Source organism: Camellia sinensis, chromosome 4 (assembly GCF_055761805.1).
Source record: "Camellia sinensis isolate YWXY chromosome 4, ASM5576180v1, whole genome shotgun sequence".
In the NCBI taxonomy this organism is placed as follows: domain Eukaryota; kingdom Viridiplantae; phylum Streptophyta; class Magnoliopsida; order Ericales; family Theaceae; genus Camellia; species Camellia sinensis.
In genome coordinates, this window is record NC_138964.1 from 220,692,707 (window position 1) to 220,716,238 (window position 23,532).

General features: G+C 31.7%; 1 protein-coding gene and 1 long non-coding RNA gene across 5 annotated transcripts in view; one reads left to right on the top strand and one right to left on the bottom strand.

The window, feature by feature from the left end:
* The window catches only part of LOC114316257 (Surfeit locus protein 2 (SURF2)), a 64,737-nt gene extending 56,389 nt beyond the window's left edge, over positions 1-8,348 (top strand). For 3 of the 4 annotated variants that reach the window (XM_082922797.1, XM_082922798.1, XM_082922800.1), the window contains exons 2-6: positions 1,944-2,194; positions 6,418-6,515; positions 6,735-7,037; positions 7,939-7,987; positions 8,091-8,348. In XM_082922797.1, coding sequence (XP_082778923.1) covers positions 1,959-2,194; positions 6,418-6,515; positions 6,735-7,037; positions 7,939-7,987; positions 8,091-8,169 — 765 coding nt within the window. In that variant the 5' untranslated portion in view covers positions 1,944-1,958 and the 3' untranslated portion in view covers positions 8,170-8,348. Of the gene's footprint in view, positions 1-1,679; positions 2,195-6,417; positions 6,516-6,734; positions 7,038-7,938; positions 7,988-8,090 lie in introns of those variants that run through there. The other variant, XM_028262918.2, reaches the window with a different exon arrangement.
* A 7,754-nt stretch (positions 8,349-16,102) lies between these two features.
* On the bottom strand, positions 16,103-17,207 carry LOC145823218 (uncharacterized). Its single transcript, XR_014365503.1, has 2 exons — positions 16,966-17,207; positions 16,103-16,406 (listed from the first exon to the last, which is right to left on the bottom strand). It is a non-coding gene; the product is annotated as an uncharacterized LOC145823218 (long non-coding RNA).
* Between the last annotated feature and the right edge of the window lie 6,325 nt (positions 17,208-23,532).

The following is a 23,532-nucleotide window of genomic DNA, read 5'->3' on the forward strand; positions in this document are numbered from 1 at the left end:
ATACCATATCTACCTCCTCCTTACCAATCCCCTTTCCAAGGATATTAGCAATACCAAGGGACTAATAGTCCCAAGGCTTTCTCTGCAAATAAACATGGGCTTTAGTAATACCTTGGTATTACTAGTTCCAATACCCTCCCTATAGCCCAAAACAAACGGGGCCTTATGGTTTGGGTCGAGTGCGGATTACCTCACTGACATTCAGAAATCACTACATAACCCCTATATGGTTTGTGAACTAAAATGCACAATAACTTTTATTAGCATAACGTATAAATTTACTTTTATGCCCATGTATTTTTCCTATTCTCTCTTTTAAATTAAACTTTCAAATACATATATATATACACACACACACCTATTTTCTTTCTTTCTTCTTTCTTTTGAATTGAACCTCCATCTATATATAGATATATACACATATATTTTCTTTTTTCTGCCAACTCTAACAAATTTCAACTTCAAAATTTTTTATGTGGTTTGTGAATTAAAACGCACAATAACTTTTATTAACATAACGTGTAAATTTACTTTTATGCCCCTGTCTTTTTTCTATTCTCTCTTTTAAATTAAACCTGCAAATATACATATACACACACACACCTATTTTTTCTCTTTCTTCTTTTTTTTTGAATTGAACCTACATATATATATATAAATATATGCACATATATTTTCTTTTTTCTGCCAACTCTAACAAATTTCAACTTCAAAAAATTTTGATTGATGCAAAACACTAGAAAAACCCAGCATTTTTCACATATTACATTATATATATACATATATAATCTATCAGATTGAATTTGACCCAAATATATACATATTTATATATATTATGAATCTGACCAAAATTTGGCCCAAATTTTAATAACCCAATTTCAATCAGATTGAATTTAGGTCTACAGTTTGCCATGGCTGCGGCTGCGGCGGCGGCGGTTTCACCGGAATAGCAACAGCCGAGGCTTTGGCAATGAAATTTCGAGTCGAAACTGAAGAATTGTAGGTGGTGTAGGTCTTGGTGATGGACTTAAATGTGAAGCTTGTTCTAATATATGGGTTTGTGATTAGTGAGTGTCGTTTTCAGTGGTTTCTTTGATTTTGAGTGTTGGATTTGAGATTGAGAGTTGGTGATGATGATGATGACAATGACTTTGAAGATCGAGTTCTATATGTGGGTAGAGATCGAAAACCCAGATTGACAGAAGAGGTGAGAGGTAAAGACGTCATCATTGTGGTGGCATTGTTATAGAGATCGAAAACTATAGCTATATGTATATATCAATGTAAAACCTCTTAAAGACTCGCTCTGATTTCCTACTTTCTTCATTGTCACAATTTTCTCCTTAAACACTCACATTTTCCCAAATTACAAGCTTTCAAACCCTCATTTTCAACCCATCATAGAGAGAGAAACAGTAAAGAAATAAGGAAGAAGAATTATATATTTTGTAAATTTGAAGGTGAATGAGAGGTAATTTAGTCTTAAAAATCAACTTACTCTCCTCTAGGGCGTAAGCCTCACATTCCATTAATTTAGATGAAAAAGTTGACGGTGTACTTTGGTTCATAAATCACATGGGAGTTATATAGTGATTTCCAAATATCAGGAAATAAACCGCACCTGACCCAAATTAGAGGAGAGTAAAATGAAGTTTGCCCTAAATTATATGCTCAGATCTTTATATTTTACATAAAATTTTACTTCAACCCCTCAGTTTTTAATTTCAACAATTAATCTATCATGGCTTTAATCACATGATAATAGAACCCGAACTTTAATAAATTTATAGAAACTTAAGATTGCATTACATTGATTACAACTTTAAAGGCAAATGTGAAATTTTATGTAAAATATGAGCGTGTTAAGTGCAATTAACTCTACAAGTATGTTGCCCTACTGAGGGTCTCTCTCCTCTAGAATAGAGCGGTGGTGTTGCAGAGACGAGAGAGAGAGAGAGATGGTGAAGAAGGAAGAAGAAGGAAAGGGAAAGGAAGGGAAAAACCTACTGGGGAGGCCGAAATTCAAGAAGCTGGATAATGGGAGGTTCAAATGCGTGGAGACTGGGCATGAAGTCCCTTCTCACGCCAAGGACTCGTACGCTCAGAGCAAGCACTGTCGGATTGGACTCATTGACGCCGCTTTGGCTCGTAATAAGCCCCCTCTCAACATGTTCCACCAAGACCCTCTCGTCCGGTCTGTAAACCTCTCTCTCTCTCTCTCTCTCTCTCTCTCTCTCTCTCTCTCTCTCGGTTTATTTAGGGTTTATATATCTTCATGCTCAAGGTGGATCGTGGCTTCTTTTCAATTAATTTAGGGGTTTTGGGTATTTGTGATTAAAAAAAAATTATTTTCTTGTGTGAAGATTGAAGAAGTTTGTATTATTTTGTGAAGAGACGAGTTTATGTTAATTTAGGGGTTTTGGGTATTTGTGATTGAATTTTTTTTTTATGTTTTTTGTGTGAAAGCTTGAAGAAGTTTGTATTATTTTGTGAAGAGATGGGTTTATGTTAATTTAGGGGTTTTGGATATCTGTGATTGAAAAAAAAAATAATGTTTTTGTGTGAAGGCTTGAAGAAGTTTATGTTATTTTGTGAAGAGATGGGTTATGTTAATTAGAGGTTTTGGGTATTTGTGATTGGGGAAAAAAAATTTATGTTGTTGTGTGAAGTCTTGAAGAAGTTTGTATTATTTTGTGAAGTGATGGGTTTATGGTTTTGGGTATTTGTGATTGGCAAAAAAAATTTATGTTGAAGTATTGAAGAAGTTTATATTATTTTGTGAAAAGATGGGTTTATGTTAATTTAGGGGTTTTGGGTATTTGTGATTGAAAAAAAAAAATTTGTTTTTGTGTGAAGTCTTGAAGAAGTTTGTATTATTTTGTGAAGAGATGGGTTTATGTTTGTTTTTAGATTATTTTGATACAGGCCAGATTGATGATTTGAACGAGTTTCTAGGTCTTCTTGTTTGGATGAAAATAATTTATGATTTTTTTCTTTTTTTCAATGTTGGGGTAGGAGGAAATTCATTATTATGGTATCCATTTGTTTGCAGAGAAAGACAAGGGAAACCTCAAGGATTTTAGCAAGGTGTTTGGAGCCAAATTCTTTTAGAAATAGGATTGCAAAATGGGCAAGGAATTGAGAAGGAAAACTCTTTTAAGATGACGATGCCCTTATTAGCTAGTAGGCAAGTTACAAGAAGTGGTGGTTGGGTGGGTAATGGGTTTAGATAAAAAATTTACTAGTTCCTATAAAATCCAACCATTTTTCATGAGTTTTTTCCCCTCTTTCAAATCCCATTATAAATTCCTTTGTTTCGAAACATATCAAATTCCATTTTCAAATGCCAATTCCACCATTCAAAACACACTTTTAAATTTATTTGCAAGCTTATTTGAGCTAAGACTAGTTATTGCACTAGCCAATTCGGCTTTGTTGGGTTGTGACTTTTTGTCTTATTGGGTAATGTGTAAATAAAAATTTCTAAGATTTGGTCTTGAGTAATGTAATTATTCTTCCATTTTTTTCTTAACAATTAAATAGAGTAAATGATATACTTTATTTTAAGAGCTTCAGCATAAAAGCCTATCAAGGAAATGGAGCATAAAAGAAAAAGAGGAAGCCATGACTAGAAGGCGTTTTCTATATAAACATGAAAAGCTATTCCGTATCTGTCACGACCCCAAACCGCCCCTAGTAGGATGGTGCAGTGATAGCCAGTAATCCGAGATTACCGAAGGCCAACTTTTAAAAATTCACACACAATCAGAGTATTACATATGGGGCTAACAAGTGCGGAAGCAATAATTTACAATACAAATGGTCCATAAGAGCAGTGCGTAGATCAAATGAAATGGCATACATCTTTACATAGTTTTACAACTTGAATACAACCAAAATAAAATACATATTACATCTTTATAAAAGGCTTCTCGAGCCGACATGTTCAAAATACATAAGTTGCAAATTTGCCGACATCCTCACTGTCGACATAACATGCATGCAAAACACACATCTCGGCGTAGTCGACTTCTTACTTGTTACCTACATATATACATAGGGAGGGTGAGCTTGGATACTCAGTGAATGGTATAAGTAATAAAGGGGTTAAATGAATGATACTCGAGATCTTTGCAAAAATATACATATCATATCTTGTACAAAACGTGGGATGTATCTAGTTCATCAACTTGATCTTACAAAACTAACTTACTTACTTACTTTGGATGTTAATAGCATCTACATAATACAAGGGATGACATTCCGGACTTACAAGACTCACGCGGTAAACCGTCAGTGGCAAAACAAGACAAAATAAGGGAATAATCGACCCGGAATCGATTAGACAAACCCACCCGCACAAGGCAGTCAGTGGCAAGGGAGATATCTCAAACAAGGGTGCTACAAAAGTTTAGAGTCCTCTAGCACAAAGGACCTATGTTACAAAGGCCCGTAGCCCCCTAACACGAGAGTACTGTGAAAGTTTAGAGTCTTCCAGCACAAGGGACTTTCAAAACAAGATGTGCAGTTGCATTATAGTCCCCTGGCACTAAGGATTTTCAAAACAAGATGTGCAATTGCATTATAGTTCCCTGGCACTAAGGACTTTCTGAGAATGTCATCAAAACAAAACTTACTTGATACATAAAAATAGAGGTAATCATTCATGCTTGATCAAATGCTTTTATCAAAACGAAACAAGGCTTTATCAAATCTTTATAACATAATTTTATTAAAAATACCACTCACATAGCTCTTGGGACGTCGGGATCAAGGCAAGGGTCCAAGTCCTACAAACACATGGTAAAGCCTATTGAATGCACTCTTAAAAACAAGCTTCACATGAATGGAAAACATTTAGGGAAAACATGCTGGAAAACATCTAGGGAAAACATGCTGGGAGTCAAAACATTGTTTTACATGTCAGGAAGACATGTTGGGTACCAACCAAGTCTTTGCCGAGGTCCCACACCTCCTGACCGAGGTGTGGCTACCTAGGCTTTGGCGTGCGGCTGCATGCCGAGGTGCGCACAAGACAAACTAAAAGTGTAAGTGATCATGCAAGATAGGCCAAGGTGAGATACGACGCTTGGCCTAAGTGTGAGGTCTAGGTAAGAGTGATTTCGGCGACTACACTTAGGGAAGTGAGGTCTGGAGATCTGGGTTTCCACCCGTGAAGAACATGAAGAACATGAACATGAAGATCATGAAGAATATGAATGCTAAAATCATAACTTCTTTATTTACAAAATCTGGGATTTCATGCTATGAGTTCGAAAACATGGACCTGGGTACCCATACTTGAAAATCATATGAAAACAAACACAAAAACATGGATCTTGGCATGAACTTTCGGATCAAAACATGACTTTTCTTGAAGAACACATGAATATTATTTTCTCTTTCTAAAATCGAACTTCAAAGCATGGCTTACAAATCATATTCAATCATGCAATGCAATAACATGAACATAAAGAACAACATGAGCAGATCAAGAATCTAACCTTAAAACACGGATCTAACGGTTCGATCTATAGGGATCAAGCTTGGAAATCTACTCTCCCTCAAGAACTCCTCTTCTTCTCCTAGAGCTTCTCTCTCTCTTCAAAACAAGGATATAACAAATGATAGGTTTCTCTCTCTGCCGGCTGACTTAACACTCAGCTCGGACACGTGGCAACGGCTGGTTGGTTCTCCTCAAAAAGGTGATAGATTGACATGACAAGACAAGACAAGACTATGACAAAGTGTATCTAACAAGCTACCCGGTAAGGCACTCCGGTAAGTGATGATATCAGCTAAGGACAAAGCTTCGGCAACTAAGGTGACAATGACCTCGGCTAGGAAGGACAACACTTGACTAAACTGTGTCACACCTTGGCCTAGATGTGCCACACCTTGGTCTAGGTCATACCACTCCCGGACAAGATCACTTAGGTGCAAAAGTAACATCTCGGCCTAGATAATACACATCTCGGCCTTGGTGATGAACACCTCGGCCTAGATAATGACATCTCGGCCAATATGTCAGAGCGAAGGTGGAGGTCAAACAAAGGGGTTCCAAGATAAATTTTAGACTGAAGATGACCTCGGCTTGGAATGATCTAGGCTTAACATAACTTAGGCTTGGCATGACCTAGGCTTAACATAACTTAGGCTTGGCATGACCTAGGCTTAACATAACTTAGGCTTGGCATGACCTAGGCTTAACATAGCAGGGAAGGGACAAAGCATGCAAGCAACACTTAAGCAAAACAAGACAAGATTCATGAATGCAAACTTAACATGGCAAAACATATAAATGCATGCAAACATGACTAGGACATGAATGTGGGTTGTTACAGTATCTGCTTTTTCAGTGTTTTTTTTTTGTTTTTGTTGGGTGCTGATTTTAATCTTTTTTGTGTGGCCTTGTAGCTCAAAATTGATCTGTAAGCTAACAGGAGATATCGTCAATAAGTCTGAGGAGCATATATGGAAGCACATCAATGGAAAACGTTTCCTCAACATGTTAGGTTTGTAATTATTTTCAATTTACCTTCTTTGTGCTCTCTTTAGTTTCACATTTTCATTCATTGGAACCCTTGTAATGGATTATGAATGACTTGTGAAATCTATATAAATGTTTGTGTATTTGAAGGGTGCCGTTTAAAGATCCAAAATACGGGAAATAGGGTGCCTCTTATATATCTGAACAATTAGCTTTTTACAGAAATGTGGTCTTATGTGAACAGAGAAAAAGGAAGCTGAGAAGGAAACGCCAAATGGATTTGCAGAGCCGGATGAGCAGCCACCAGAGAAAATATCACAGCCAAAAGCAGATAGTACGAAGAAAAAGAAAAAGAAAAAGAAGCCGGAGGAGGATGTCGCTGAAGTTATCTCTGAAGTAAAAAACTCTTCTGATAAGGTCAACGGTACTGAAGAAGTTGACTTCTGGATGCCTCCAGTCAGAGAACGTTGGGACTTTGATGATGGAGGGGATCGATGGGCTTCTGATTCAGAGTCAGGGTCAGAAACTGAAGATGCTAATGGAGCAGGTGTGTTTTCTTCTTCAGGACTTTGTATGATGCTTTCTTTTTCATCTTCTGAATCATTGGCTGATTTAAATTTGATTTTGTAATTATGCTGTTGAGAATATAATTGACTCGATAAATAATTATGGTTGAGATATTTAATTTTCTTAGTCCGCCAGTGCCCATGCTTGTTTCTCACTCAAATTATTAGCCTTCTAGTTTTCTTGGGATGAAAAGATCTTCAATTGATACCAGAAGTGGATATATGTATAGAGTGAATGTCATATCAAACGCATATGAAGTTCACTTCATTACAACTTGAAAATTTGGTTTTATTACATGTGAAAGTTGGTGTGGCTGCATGCCTACTCTGAGTTAACCTTCTTTGGTTTTGTCTTTCCTTCTCCATTTTATTTGTGAAAAATACTATGCAGTAATCGTCTCTCACCATTTAAACAAGAATTGTTTTCTTAGCAAGGATATCTGTAATATTTAAAAAATTCCCAATAATGTATTTGTTACCATTTAAAAAGGGAGTGTTTCAGAAAATCAATCCCAAGATAAGAACGCTGATAATATTCTGCATGCCTAATTTACCATTATATTTTTATGATAACACCCACAATAACTTTATTGCCTACAATTATACCACTTGGAAAGATGGTGATGAAAGTTGTCAAACATTTTGATCCGGTTTTCCTCTTGCCCCTACCCACTTGTTCGGGAAATAATCTTCAAATGTAGTAGTTTCAAACCAACCTACAAATGCAGTAAATATGTTTTCTTTTCAACTGTCTTGATTATTATGTTCTAAAACATCAGCATTTAGACTATTCTCTTCTGGTTTCTAGTTGATAGAGTTAATCATACATGACTGGTCTAAAATTGGATCTCTGAAACATCAATGATCTTTTCTTTCACCCAGATGCTGCTACTGAAGAGGGTAAAGATGATGCAATGGAGATATCTAAAAGGTGTTTTGCTTCTTTGTGCTGATCTACCTATCCCTTTTCCTTGGATAAACATTGAATTCATGTCATTGGGGTGGCTATTTTAAATGGTTTGTTTGCTTTGCAGGACTAAGCGAATGTCTATAGAAATTGGACCTAGTAACTATGCCTCCAGGAAGAAGAAAAATAAGACCAAGTCCACATGATAAAAACGCAGTGATTGAGCTTCAAAGTTCAAAGGTGAAAGAGTTTTGGGAAAGTCTTTACATTTCTAGGAATGAATTTTTTTTCACTGTGCACATAATGGAATTTGTTATTTCTTTCATTTCCTGTACTGCACTCAAAGGTGTTTTAAGTTAATAGACTAGCCCCATGTTCTTGTTTATTTTATGGTTGCAGTATTTATATTTTGCTTTGTGTTTTTGGTCACGATGATGTTTGGTGCTTTGTCCCCGATTAATTTTCTTGAGTTTATGTGACAGACACCTTGTCTCGTATATACTGGTAGACAAGCCATTGATCCATCTCTTAGAGGTTCAAATCCACGACTTTTCATGTGTAGGGTTGCAAATGAGTCAAGTTGAATTTTACTGAGTTCGAGCTCGGCTCGATAAGTAATTAGGCTTGAGCTGGGCTTGGCTAGATTTTTTTTAATATTATTTAAATAAAAGATATTATTTATATTATTTAATATATAAATAATATATTTATTATATAATTTAAATAAAGATGTACGAGCTGAATTTATTTGAATTCGATTTAGTCGAGTCTTTAAGAGTCAAACAGAGGTGAGCCTATTCGCGCACAGTTTAGTTCATTTGTAATTTTAGTTATAGACTCGCGGTTTAAATCTGATTTTAGTTATGGTACCTTTGTCTCGTCTCTGGACATGCTCTTAAGATGCGATTATTTTGTCATGAGTTGGAAAAAGATATAATATATTTATAAGGGTAAATTATATTGACACCCCTTGAGGTTTGGTTCAATTATTACTCACCTCTTGATGTATTAGAAATTATATTCTCTCTTCTGTGATTAATAATCTTATTTCACAAACCCCTCTATTTATATAAAAGGTAACAATTCTTAGTAGAAAAATAAAGAAAATTATATTTAAAAAAAAAACTAAAGGAAATGAGGAAAAAAAAGAGAAAGTAAAACAAAGCAAAAAGAGAGAGTTTGAGTTCAGTGTCTTCATTCCGTCTAAATAATTACAATGATAGGGAATTAGTGTAATTTCGCAAACGTCAGGAGATGATATGTATTAAATCAAAATCTCAAGGGATATAAGTGTAATTTATCCTATTTATAATCATCATTATATAAATATGGTATTTGTTTTAATTATTACTATGTAGTATTATTATTTAAACAATACAAATGAATAAGTATATTATTCTCTGCTTCAATTTTTCTCTAAACTTTTGGAAGTGCTTGACTGTTTTTTTTTTTTTTTTTTTTTTTTTTTTTTTTTTTTTTTTTTTTTGGAGAACATGGAAAACATTATATTAATAAAAAACAATAATAGTACAAAATCAAAAGATCAAAGGGCCATCCCAATTAAACAACAAAACAAAAAATAAACAAACAACAGACAAAAACAAATAATAAATTTTTTTTTTGCCAAAAATAACAGTTACAATTCAGGGAAATTGCTAATTGTTGAAATTGCTGATTTACTTTTACTTGTAATGATCGTGAAACAATTGTCTATGGTAGCACATTTAAAATGTTTTATATTGATGCAGACAAACGACTTTAATATAATGAGATTAGCAACATCAGGAGGGGTTTAGTTTTATTAAGCTCCTTATTTGATCAATTTGTTAATCTTATGAACTATGAATCCCAAATTTTTTATTAGAATAAAAGCTTAATAGAAGCTTTATGAGAAAAAAATTAATATGAATCTCATATAGACTTACATATGTTTTCTAATTGACTTTTTTGTTTTTTAATCAAAAGTTCCTCAACTATGCTCTATTATGTGAGAGGTCTGGAGTAAAAAATTTAAAATAAAAAATTATTTGAATGTGTTTTTTTCTTTTTTTTATAATAGTAAAATTTTACTATCTGCAAAGTAAAATTTCACTATATTTTTCAAATATCAATCTAAAATTAAAATAAATAAATAAACTAATTGAAATTTCACATTAACAATAAAATTCATGAATTTTGGATAGATTTTTTTTTGTAATATGCCAAGTAGTTTTTGGCTATGATCGTAGTAGTGGTTGTGGTTGTGATAATATGATGATGGAGAGAGTTGTTAAAGGTGATGTTTAGAATAAATTGTTGAAGGAGAAGAGTTATTAAAGAAAAGTGAGAGTGTTGATGAAATATAATCATTACATATCTTCACTTAAAAACAGTTGTCAAAGAGTAACCGACTGTTAATCATGGTCGCTAGCTAGTGGTGATTGATATAGGGCCAATTTGGGAATATGGTTAAAAGTCAATTTTTGACTTTTAATTTATTTTGAGTTATATTACCTTTCTATTTTTTTACATATGTTTTTTAAAAAAAATTTTTTTAAAAAAAACTAACTTTTAGCTAATTTTTCAAAACAACTTATAGGTGATGGTGATGGTGATGATGAGGGAAGAGTCTAATGAAATTTCTTTCTTTCTGTTTTTTTTTTTTTTAAATTTTTTATTCAACTAATGAAATTTCGCTTATATATATTTTAATCATATTTTGCACTTTATATCTATATTCTATAATGAATTTCTGCCAAGTATGGCCGTATACGACATGGCAGTGGCTTTGGTCCAGTCCAAGGTTGGATTAGACGGTGCTGTTAGACCCATAGGGGCCACCACGGAACCAAAGTCACTGTCATTTTGATAATCCGAACCGTTCAATATGTAGAAATCGTCGAGTACTATATGCTTGTAAAAAATCACGTTGATCGGATATCGATAGCTATGTGAACAAAACAGTTTTTTATCAACCGTTAATTGTTTCACCGTTTATTTTTTTTTATATAAAATTGATTTGATCACATAGCTATTGATATCCGATCAACGTGATTTTTAACAGACATGTAGTACTTGACGAGTTCTACACATTGAACGGTTCGGATTATCAAAACAAGCCCAAAAAATAAGCCCCATGAACTAAACTGGACGGATCAAATCTTGACCTCAACTTGAGACAAGCTGGACCCATACGACATAGGCCATGTGGTGAGACGTGGGAGACAGCAAGGATTTCAATCTCCTCTCAGGCCTTCCACGTTCAATTTGAACCTCTTTGTAGGTTCACATGAATCATATATATAAATCAAATAAATCCAATAATAATGCCAACCTAACACTGCCTTAAAAACGTGAAGCATGTCCTTTGACGTGTGAGTCAGCACAAGAGACCCACTTGCTCATGCCATGTAATAATTCAAATGATAATCTCCGACTTAAAAATGACTTGGTGCATGAGTCTTTTTCTTTATCTTAAAAGTCAAGTCATTGGTTAATAACATTATTTTATTAAAAAATAACCAGTTTTAAAAAATTCATTTTTTATCAAAAAAAAATTCATTTTAAAAATGACTCGGTGCCTGGGTCTTTTTCTATATCTTAAAAGTCAAATCATTGGTTAAAAACATTATTTTATTTAGGACAAATTACACTGACACCCTATGAAATTTATGTTTATTATAATTTCCCTCTTCAACTTTTGAAAATTACATCTCCTTCTCTGAGGTTTAAAAGTTTTATTACAGATTCTCCCTTCAGCAATTTAATTTTTTTTAAATATCAATTTTGCTTTCACTAGGTAAATTACATTGACACCCCATACATTTTAAAAATTACAATCCCTACCAAAGGTTTAAAGTAACATTACCAATTGCACCCTCGATTAGTATTAGTCAGAAAAAAAAAATTATTGGAAAAAAAATTAATTGAAAAAAAAAAATTGTTAGTAAATTTTTTAAATTTCTGTTTAAAAACCAACGTAAAATCATTTTTTAAATTTACGTTTTTTCTCAAATTTACAAACTGAGACAACAATTATAAATTAAAAAAATTATCAAACAAGTTTTTATGACAATATTTTAAATTTTGCAAATATAAATTGAAAATTGAAAACGAAATAGTTACTGAACAGGTTTCAGATGGTAAAAATGTCGTAAAATTAACAAATAATTAAATAAGTTACCAACGTAAGAAATGACTTATTAAGAGATTCTTAGGTTATGTACGGTTTGATTTTTAAAATTTTTTTTTAAAAAATTAAAAATTAATTTGGTTCAGAAGTAAAAAATAATTATCATTTAAAGGTAAAAAATAATTATCATTTTAACTTTTGGGCAGGTAATATACATATGTATGACTGTTTCAATTTAATTTGTAAAAACTTATTTCTAGCCACTCGAAAGATAAAAGTTATATAAAAATGATAATTATTTTTTTATTTTTTATTTCTTAAACAAATAAATTTTAAATTTCTTTTCCTAAAAATCAAACCATACATAGCCTATGAATCTTTTGATAAGCTATTTTTTACGTTGGTAACTTATTTAATTATTTGTTAATTTTACGATATTTTTACCATATGAGGCCTGTTTGGTAACCATTTCGTTTTTAATTTTCAATTTATATTTAAATTTTTTTAAAAAAATTGTCATAAAAACTTATTTGATAATTTTTTTGGTTTATAAATGGTTGTCTTAGTTTGTAAATTTGAGGAAAAAACGTAAATTCAAAAAATGAGTTTACGTTGGTTTTTAAACAGAAATTTTAAAATTTTACTAACAATTTTTTTTTTCAATTAATTTTTTTTTCAAATATATTTTTTTCAATTAATTTTTTTTTCAATAATTTTTTTTTTCCAACTAATACTAACCGAGGGGGCAATTGGTAATGTTACTTTAAACCTTAGGGAAGGGATTGTAATTTCTAAAATGTGAGGGGTGTCAATGTAATTTACTTAGTGAGGGCAAAATTGACATTTTAAAAAAAATAAATTGCTGAGGGGAGAATCTGTAATAAAGTTTTAAATCTCAGGGAGGGAGATGTAATTTTCAAAAGGTGAGGGGGGAAACTGTAATACATATAAATCCCAGGGGGTGTCAGTGTAATTTGCCCTTTTATTTAAAAACAAGAAGTTTAAAAGATTCATTTTTTATCAAAAAAATCTCATTTTAGTTAGGGTGACTACTAATAAGGGGTGTTTTGAGAAGATGGGTTAAAAATTGACTTTTTAACTTTTTTTAGTTTTTTTTTTTTTGAAAAAACGTGTAAAAAATGTGAGAGGTTATATGATTTAACATAGGTTAAAAGTCAAAAAATAACTTATAATTGTGTTCCAAAACACCCCTTAATAGTTAGATTTAATTTCCATCAAATTCTATTGAAAATAAGTCATAGTAAAATTATAATTAAAAATAATTTTCTTTGATAGGTTTTTACATATATTGCTAAAAATTGACAATTAATGATTTTTTTTATCACCATTTTTATAAATTGTCTTTACAACTTACAATTAGTAATTTTTTTATGACGAATTTTTTAAATGGTCGCTAAAAATTAAAAATTAATGACTTTTGTCGTGACAATTTTTTTAAACTGTAGTTCAACTTATAATGACATTTTTTGCGACCAAATTTTTAAACTGTTACTGAAAATAAACAATTAGTGACTTTTTTAATAGTATTTGATTAAAACACCATTAATTATAATAGAACCTATTAGACAATAAGTCCACGTACATTTAGTTTCCCTTTTAGTTATTATAAAAATAATTTTAAAAAAGTCAAAAAAAACATTAAAAATATGTCAAACAATTTTTTTGTATTAATTTTTTAAAACTTATTTTAATTAATAAAGAAATTTTTAGCTAACTAGGAAAGGAAACTTAAAGGTTGCTATGATTTAACAATTGTTTATTAATATTTTTTTTTTTCTTCATGTTTTTATACAATAAAATTGTTCAAAAAATTAATGCATTTAATAAATACTATTTTTTTATTGAAAATTTGAGTGGCTCGTAGTTTTTTTATTTTTTATTATTGATAGTCAAAAAGTGACTTTTTTTTTAATAAAAACAAACAGAGGCTAAGGTTAAAGAAAAGGGAAAATCGGTTTAAGGTCCCTATCCAACTTTTAGTAATGGATTAGGTCCACAATGTGTTCTTTTGTAGCCTAAGGTCCCTCAATGTTATTTTAGAGTGTAAAATACCTGTCTTACCCTTGTTTATAATATACGTTGTTTTCAATTTGGCAGCTAAAGATCATATTGATATTTTGTGGGAGATTACGTGAGGATGAATTTGACGATTCAGATTTTTGTGGAGATTTTCTAGGGTTTTGTAGGTGTTGAAATCCTGTTCGTTGTTTGTAGGTGTTGAAATCCTGTACGAGTTGAAATCATGTTCGTTGTTTGTAGGTGTTGATTGATTGTGTAGGAGTTGAAATCTGGTTCATTGTGTTTGATTTGATTTCATGTGGAGTTGAAATAGATAAGTTTTCAATTTTTGATTTGATTTGATCGTGTAGGTGTTGAATTAGGTTTTTGTTTTTAGTTTTGATCAATGTGAGAGAGACGAACTCAGTGTTGTTCTTTTTGATTTTTGAAGTTAATTTTTCATTATCTATTATTGATGAATTTTCGATGGAGTTGATTTTGATTTTTGGAGTTGCTTTTTCATTCTCTGTCAACATGGTTATGAGTTCCTTTTTGGTGCTCTGTTTTTTTGCGTTTTGTGCTCTGTTTTTTGTTCACTTTGCATTTTTTGTGTAGTGCAGAGAAAATTGCAGGTTTGTTACTATAATTGAACTCAAATCACAGAGAAAATTGTAAACTTGTAGTGCAGTGAAAATCACAGAGAAAATTGTAAGTAGGCAGAGAAATTTACAGACGTAGTAATAGAGCAGTAAATGTTTTGTTTTTTTTTAAAATTTTTTTTGAATTAAGTGTTTTGTGAACATAACAGATTTTCTCTGTGATTTTTTTATGTGCTTGTGTTTAATATATTTTTGTCTCTTGATGTTAATGTGTTTTTGTTTTTGTTATATTGAAAGTGAATATAAGTTCACAAATTTCTCTGGACTTTTCTTTGTAGTCCAGAGAAAATCATATGATTGTATTACAAATGATAAGTATTACAAATTTCTCTGGACTTATATGTTGTGTTTTTATATGTTTGCACTTTTCAAAGTTTTCTGATATGTTTTCTTTGCACTTTTCATTTTTTTTTTTTTTTGCACTATTCATGGTTCTGGACTTTTCTTTGTAGTATAGAGAAAATCATAGGTTTGTTATTATAATCCAATGAAAATGACAGAGAAAATGTTAAGCTTGTAGTTGAGTGAAAATCACCCTTGAAGTTGGTGTCTTGATCTTGATGCTTATTGGTTCTTCAAGGTAGCAACAGAGAAAATTACAGAGAAAATTACCTTGACAGAGAAAATTACCTTGTAATCCCAGAGAAAATTACAAGGTAGCAATGATTACACAACAGAGAAAATTACAAGGTAGCAACATAAACATGACAGAGAAAATTACACGACAGAGAAATTTTGAGGAAATGGTGCATTGAACAAAATAAATATGCCATAGAAAATTAGACACAAGACATAAACATAAGTTCACAAATTTCTCTGGACTTTTCTTTGTAGTCCAGAGAAAATCATATGATTGTATTACAAATGATAAGTATTACAAATTTCTCTGGACTTATATGTTGTGTTTTTATATGTTTGCACTTTTCAAAGTTTTCTGATATGTTTTCTTTGCACTTTTCATTTTTTTTTTTTGCACTATTCATGTTTCTGGACTTTTCTTTGTAGTATAGAGAAAATCATAGGTTTGTTATTATAATCCAATGAAAATGACAGAGAAAATGTTAAGCTTGTAGTTGAGTGAAAATCACCCTTGAAGTTGGTGTCTTGATCTTGATGCTTATTGGTTCTTCAAGGTAGCAACAGAGAAAATTACAGAGAAAATTACCTTGACAGAGAAAATTACCTTGTAATCCCAGAGAAAATTACAAGGTAGCATTGAACAAAATAAATATGCCATAGAAAATTAGACACAAGACATAAACATAATGTGGCCAGAGAAAATTATAAATGCTGCCAAAGAAAATTAGACACACAAGTAAGAAAAGTAATTTGGCCAGAGAAAATTATAAATGCCAGAGAAAATTAGCCACACCAATAGAGTAGTAGCAAGCCAGAGAAATTTACAAAAACAAGAACACAAGAAGCTTCAATAAGAAGCCCCAAATGTACAGAAAGCAGTTCAATTTTGACAGTTGGAAGGAAAGCAACCCATCATCAGTTGGAAGCAAAGAAATTCTGGACTTCGCAGGAATTTCTCTGGATTCAACCCAGAGAAATTTCAAATTTCTCTGGTCCAGAATTTCTCTGGAACGATAAAACTCTGATTTTATCAATTTGTCATTGGTTTTGCTGCTGCTGATTCAATCACAATTTCCTGCACAAACAAATTAATAGTTCTTCTATGAGTTTGTGATAGATTTTCTTTAAACTTAATGGTATGAATTTCTCTGGGTTGAATCCAGAGAAAATTCAAATTTCTCTGGATTACTTTAAGCCTTCCTCTACTGCTGCCTCTTCCTCAAGCTTCTTTTTCCAATATTCTTCAAGTAGGGGTCCAAATATTGCTTTTCCAGAAAAAACTCCAATTCTACTAAACCCAAAAAATCAAAAGACGTTATATTCAACACTCAGAGAAATTTTGAACCTGAAGATGTTATATTCAACACTGGATATATATATATATATATATGCTGACATTGTATATATATATATGTATGTATCATATATATATATATATATGTTTGCAACCATAGATAAGATAACCAAGAGTGACTGTTTGATTATGGTTGCAAATGGTCTTAATTGATTAATTATCATATATATACTAGTCAAGACAGTAAGTAACAAATTGTATATATATATATATATATGTATGTATCATATATATATACATCTATTAAATTTTTTTGAAAAGAAAAAATAATAATGCATACATGTCGAAGAAGATCTGGAGTCGAGAATCGAAGCTCTGATCAATGACTTGAGACCAATACTCGTAAAGCTCATCTCTGCTGATCTTGTCAACATTCAACTCATTTGAAGATGAACAGACGTAGGGTATTTTGGTCCAAGAAATTGATAAAATGCGTGGGTATTTTGGTTAGGGACCTGAGGCAGTATTACATTTTTTAATGTCCTTTATGCAGAAAATTGTTATTATTAGGGAGCTTAAAAAAAAAACCCCTAAAGAAAAAGGGCAAACAAAGCCAAAATTCTAGGCTTTTATTGGCTCTTTTAAACTAAACAATGGAAAAATAAAAAAAGTTGGGTGACCCATTGTTTTAAGTGATTTTCCAAATCTTAATCCACTTTGTTTGGTAATCCGGATTTCAAAATCAAAATTTTAATTTGTATTTTTAAATTTTTAATGATTTTTTTAATATTTTGATCAATTTTTTTAGATGTATCTAATCTATTTGTACTTACAAAAATAAAATATTTGTGAAGAAACTTTTAAAAAAATCAATAAATACTACAAAATAAATAAATAAATCAGTATATTTTCATATTTTTTTTGTGTATTTAGTGATTTTTTAAATATATATATATATATATATAAATATTTTACTTTTGATGAAAGAAATTACTTAAATAGAAAAACCAATTTTCTTGGTTTCAATTTTCTCTTTTATTATTATTTTTAAATTTAATTCAGCTATTATTTGTTTTTTTAAAATTTTAAATTCGCAAAAATAATAAAATAAAAAAGGGACAATTAGTGGGGATTGGAGAATTATTCTACAAATCAATGGAATCTTTTTGTAATTACAGGACGAACGAATGAAACAATTTTAATTACAAAGGCAGGGAAATTGTTCTCACGCGCCACTCACCACCCTTTTCTTCCTTTCATTTCTTTCACAGCAGGGATATGTGATGCTCCGGTGAGAGATTTTTCTGAGTCTTTTTCAATAATTTGAACTGTCTATATTGTAAAATTTATCAAATATATCATTTATATAAAAAATTAAGTTAAGTAGAATTCCAAAACCCCATGATCAGAATTAAATTATTTTGCAAAAATTATCAAGATAATGTTACATGTTTATTATTTAAAAACAAATATGTTCTTGTTATAAAATTATAAATTTTTAATTAATTTAATTTTTTACATAGATGATCTATTCAATAAACCCTATAATATAAACAATTCAATTTATCGAAAAAAGACTTGAAAGCCTCCACCAAAGCTCATAGATTACTGCTGTGACTTACGGGTTGTGTGGAATGACTTATATAAATACACTTTTTATCTTTTTATAAAAAAATTACAAAAAAATAAAAAAATAATATAATAAATAAATAAATTATTTTTGAATCGCCGAACTTAACCTTAGACTGCTGCATCCCTTGGTCCGCCCTCTCTCTTCATTCCTTTCGTCCTGTGTACTTTTTTACTTTCTCTCTCTGTTTCTTCTTTTTTTTCCTTGTTCTTTTATTTTCATTCATTTAAAAAAAATATGTATAATTTTTAATAAATTTAATTTTCATGAAATTAATATCATTAAAAAAATATTAATGATATCTTTAAAATTAGACTAATATTAACTACAATATATAGTTTACAATTTAAAATAAATAAAAAAATACACTATTTTAAAAAATTACATAATTAAAATATAATTAATAACAATCTAAAATTAATTAAATAAAAAATATTATTTAAGTCTCTAAGTAAAAATGTAACAATTAAAACAACAAAATTATGATGAGAATGATCACAAAAAAAACACACTCTATTTTGTTATGTCTTCAAAATATATATTTTAAAAATATTTGTAAACTAGTTTGGTGAAAATAACAGAAAAAATATTAACTCATATTATACAATTAAAAGTAAAAATAAATTTATTCAAACATACAAATATTAAAAAAAATTGTTTAAAAAAAGATAGAATCAAAAATTCAACCAAATATTTATATTTCAACTTTAAAAATAGTTACAAAAATTAGTTTAAAAAATTTAATTACACAATATATTTGAACTTGATAAATAGTTAAAAAAAATAGCAAAAATTAGTCCAAAAAAGAAGAGAAAAATTCACATAGTATGTTACAATTTTAAAAATATTTGTGCCAAGTACAAGTTCAATCGGTGTCTGAGTGCAAGTATAATCTGTATAGGGGTGCAAGTCGAATCTGTTGCACCTTATTGTACACATATTAGACTTGCGTCTCACACAAATTCGACATGCACCCCATACAGACTAGACTTGCACTTCTCCATACAAATTGAGCTTGCACTTAAACACACTTGCACCCTGCACAACTCTTTTTAAAGCTAAAATATACCATCTGAATTCTTATTTTTTTCTATTTTTATAACTATCTACAAAATTAAAATATATTCTTCGATCAATTCTTTTAAACTAATTTTTGTAACTATTTTTAAAGTTGAAATATAAAATATTTAGTTGAATTTTTGAATTTTATCTTCTATTTTTTTCTTAAAAAAATAAAAATAGTATGATAAAAAAAATTATTTTCATTTTCATATGATTCTATCTTTTTTGAACAAAAATATTTTTTCAAATATTTGTACTTTTGAATATATTTTTTAAAATTGTATAATTTGGGTTAATATTTTTTCTATTTATTTTTATCAAAGTAGTTTATATATCTATTTTTATAACATATATTTTGAAAACATAAGAAAACAGAGTGTGTTATTTTTATTTATTTATTTATTTTATCATTTGCACTTAGTATAACTGTATTGTTTTAATTTTTTAAGATCTCTGGTATTAAGATTTTATAGCATAAAGGACATTCAATATTTTAATAATGTCTAAGATCCTTCAAATTGATCTAGAGAAAATTCGATCCAGAGAATTTGTCTAAACTTCACAGAGAAAATCTCACCAAGAATTTCTCTGAACTTTCCAGAGAAATTCACTTCAACCCAGAGAAATTCTCTCAAAATTAGAGAAATTCCCCTCTCAAACCCAAAGAAATTCACTCAAAACCAGAGAAATTCCCCTTCAAACCCAAAGAAATTCACTCAAACCAAAGAAATTCCTCCTTTCCAACCCACAGAAATTTCATTTTCTGTAATTTTTCACTTTGAGGCTCGTTTTTGTCTTGATAGTGATTCTCTTTGAAATAGATTGGGAACTTGAGATGGATAGAGCAACAGTATAGGGGAGGAAGGAGAAGGAGAAGGAGAAGGAGAAGGGTCGGCGAGGGTGAGACGCCAGAGATAGAGGGGAATTTCTCCATTTCTCTGATTGAGAGAATTACACACATATATATGGCTAATGAAGGCCTTGAATTCTCTCCCAAAGATGTAGAATTGAATAAAGAAATGGCCGAAATATTGTTCCGATAAGGTGATTCTGCTTATGTATCCCTTGCTTCGGCGGTTGAACAAATCAATGACGGTGAGAGTGCAGTGGTGGTAGAGAATGAGGACGAAGGAAAGGAAAAGGAGAGGTGATGGGATCGGGAGATCAACGCTCTGAAGAAGCTTCAAGAGTGGTCGATCGTTGTTGGGCCATGGTGGAAGACCTTCATACGATGGTTCAATCGAAGCAAGAGTGGCGAAGGAGGAGCAAGGCAATGGAAATTCCAGTACGATCCTCTCAGTTACGTTCTTAACTTCGATGATGGCCAAGTGCAGAATGGTGATTCGGACGAAATATTTTGGGAGCTTTTCGTCGCGGTACGCTTCAATTTCGATATCAGTGGAATCATCCATGGATAACGATGCTTTGAGTTTCGCTTGACAGAAGAGAGAGAGTTGGAGAAAACGATGACAACGATAAACTGCGGCGATGGAGGTGGAGTTCATCGAAGAAAGAAGAGAAGAGCACAGAGAGAAGAAGAGAGAGAGAGGGAAGTTTGATTTGAGGGGATCAAATTTCTATGTGATATGTGGGTGTTAGGGGTTGAGGGACTTTAGACATCACAAAATAATATTGTGGATCTCTGCCATTACTAAAAATGAGAGAGGGATCTTAAACTAATTTTCTCGTGTTTTAATTGTTACATTTTTACTTAGAGACTTAAATAATCTTTTTTATTTTAGTAATTTTAGATAGTCTTATTATTCATATCAACTTTAATTATATTTTAGCTATGTAATTATTAAAAATAATTTATTTTAAAGTTTAAAATTATATATTTAATATTAGTTTCATTTTAAATATATCATTAATATCTTTTCAATGATATTAATTTTATAAAAATTATAGAAAAATTTAGTCTTACCTTTCTCTCCAACTTTTAGTAATGAGAGAAGTTCACAATTTTTTTTTTTTAAATAGCCTAAGGTCCTCCATCTACAATATGAGTTCTCCTGACAACGACAATGAAAATCAAAGGCAGTGAGGTTTTCCTCGACGAAAGTGATATCCTCCACAAAATATCTGTTGACGACAAAGGTCCTCCCTTTTCCGTTCCTCTCTCTTTCTGCCTCTCACTTTATATATATATGTGTGTGTGTGTGTGTGTGTGTGTGTAAGTAGAATTTGGGTTCATCTGAGCCTTTAATTGCGGAGTTGAAGCAAAAATTCTTCAATTGCATCTCTCATCAGTGCTCTCTCTCTCTCTCTCTTTCTCCACTGTACAATATATATATATATATATACACACAAACATGCACTATAAGGCAAAAAAAAGGTCAAATCCATTTAATGAAAAGAAATCTAAAGACTTGTACATCAATTAATAGCAGCAAGTAAAACACTTTTGTTATCAACATACAAAAAAGAGATTTGATTTTTGAAAACAATGAACTCATCATCAATTTTGTAGTTCAATTTTCTTTGGTTTGATCAAAATACAGAGAAAATTGGTCAAAACTCAGAGAAATTTGAATCAAGATACATTTCAAAACATGAAGAAAATTAGAGAAATTGAGGAAAATGGATTGGAATTTCTCTGGAAAAATATTAAGGGACCCCAACCACTACGAAAATATTGCATATCTTTTATCTTATAAAATTTAAATATTAGGAACCTTAAATTTTTTTTTTCTAAAATTAAATTTACATATTAAAAGTTATACATATTTTAGAAAAAATAAATGAAGACAATATAAAAAAAGGGAAAAAAAGAAAAAGAAAGAGAGACAAAGTAAGAACGGGTCGCAGGAAGAAAGAAATGAAGAAAGACACAGAGAGAGCCCTTCTTTTTTTTTTTTTTGAACAGAGAGAGAAAAATTGTTTCGTAGCTCGAAAGTGGTGGCTCAAACATGGCCCGAAAAACAATATTTTCTCTCTCCTCCCTATCTGTGTCTATAAGCTCAAAACGAAATGAAATACACTCTATCTCTCATCTCTGTGAATCTCTCTCGTTATCCTTCTCATCTTTGTCATCCCTCTCATCTGTGTAAAAACCTTCTGTTCGGTCGGTGATAGAAGAAAACGACGGTGAATCGCAACGGATAGATGAGAATGACGGACTAATGTAGACACCCCATTTTTGACCGTCCTCAAGACTTGGACGTCACCGTTTGAACACACGGTGATCCTCCATGTTTGTGTTCGTTTGGAGTTCCCGGAGGTCTCGGCTCGCGCGCCTTGCCTCAGGATCCCCGAATTCGACCGTTTAGTGTCTGGTTTTGCACCAAACACTTGCATCTTGCCTTTGAGAGGCAGGGTGGGGCTTGTAGACCATCCCCACCCATCACCGGCAGTGGCTAGATGCCACCGGCTGGTTTTTGCTGCCACTGGCAATATAGTTTGCCGACCGGCACTATTTGTTGCCGGTCAGCACTTTTTGTTGCCGACCGGCACTCTTTTTGGCCAAGATGGCATTTTTTGCCGGCCGATTGCTGTTCATTTGCTTTTGCAGATATTTTTAGACAGCTGTATTGCTTTTGCTCCCCTCCATACACGTGTATGGAGGGATCTCCCTCTTGCAAGGCTTGTCTTGTAAGCTTTACAAGAGGGATATAGAGGGAGGCTCTCTCTAAGGCAAAAAGAGGCTTTAGACATTTTTGAGAGAGAAAAAATACAGAGGAGAGCTCTGGTTTTCTAGGGTTAGGGTTAGACATACACAACCTATCTCTCTTTCCCTCTCATTTTGTTCACTAGGTGTTTTGTGTCTCACTATTGCACACAAACACCTAGTGTTTCACCTTCCTCTTGGAGCTGAGGTTCTAAAGAGTGTGTTTTGAAGTTTTGGTGTTAGATTCAAGCTCAAAGAGGCCATTGGAGCACCATTGTTGAAGAGGACTACAAGGGTGAGAAACTAGTCCCTTTTTCCCCCATTTTTGCATTGATTTTCTACTAGTCTTAGAGCTGTTTTTGTGATTATTGTATAACATAAAAAAGTTCTGTTTTTAAGCCCTCTTTGTTTTTTATTAAGAGTGTTTTGTTGTTTGAGGGTTGTTGACCACCCTTAGGCCTCAAAAGGCCTCATTTTGAGCCATTTTGTGCTAGCTCCGGGATTTTGGTGTTGAGGTCTCTTCACCACTGAAATCTTGAGGGATTTCAGTGGTGAAGATGATGCTTTGAAGTCCCAAGAAGGAGAGGGCCACCCCCTCTCCTTGTTGT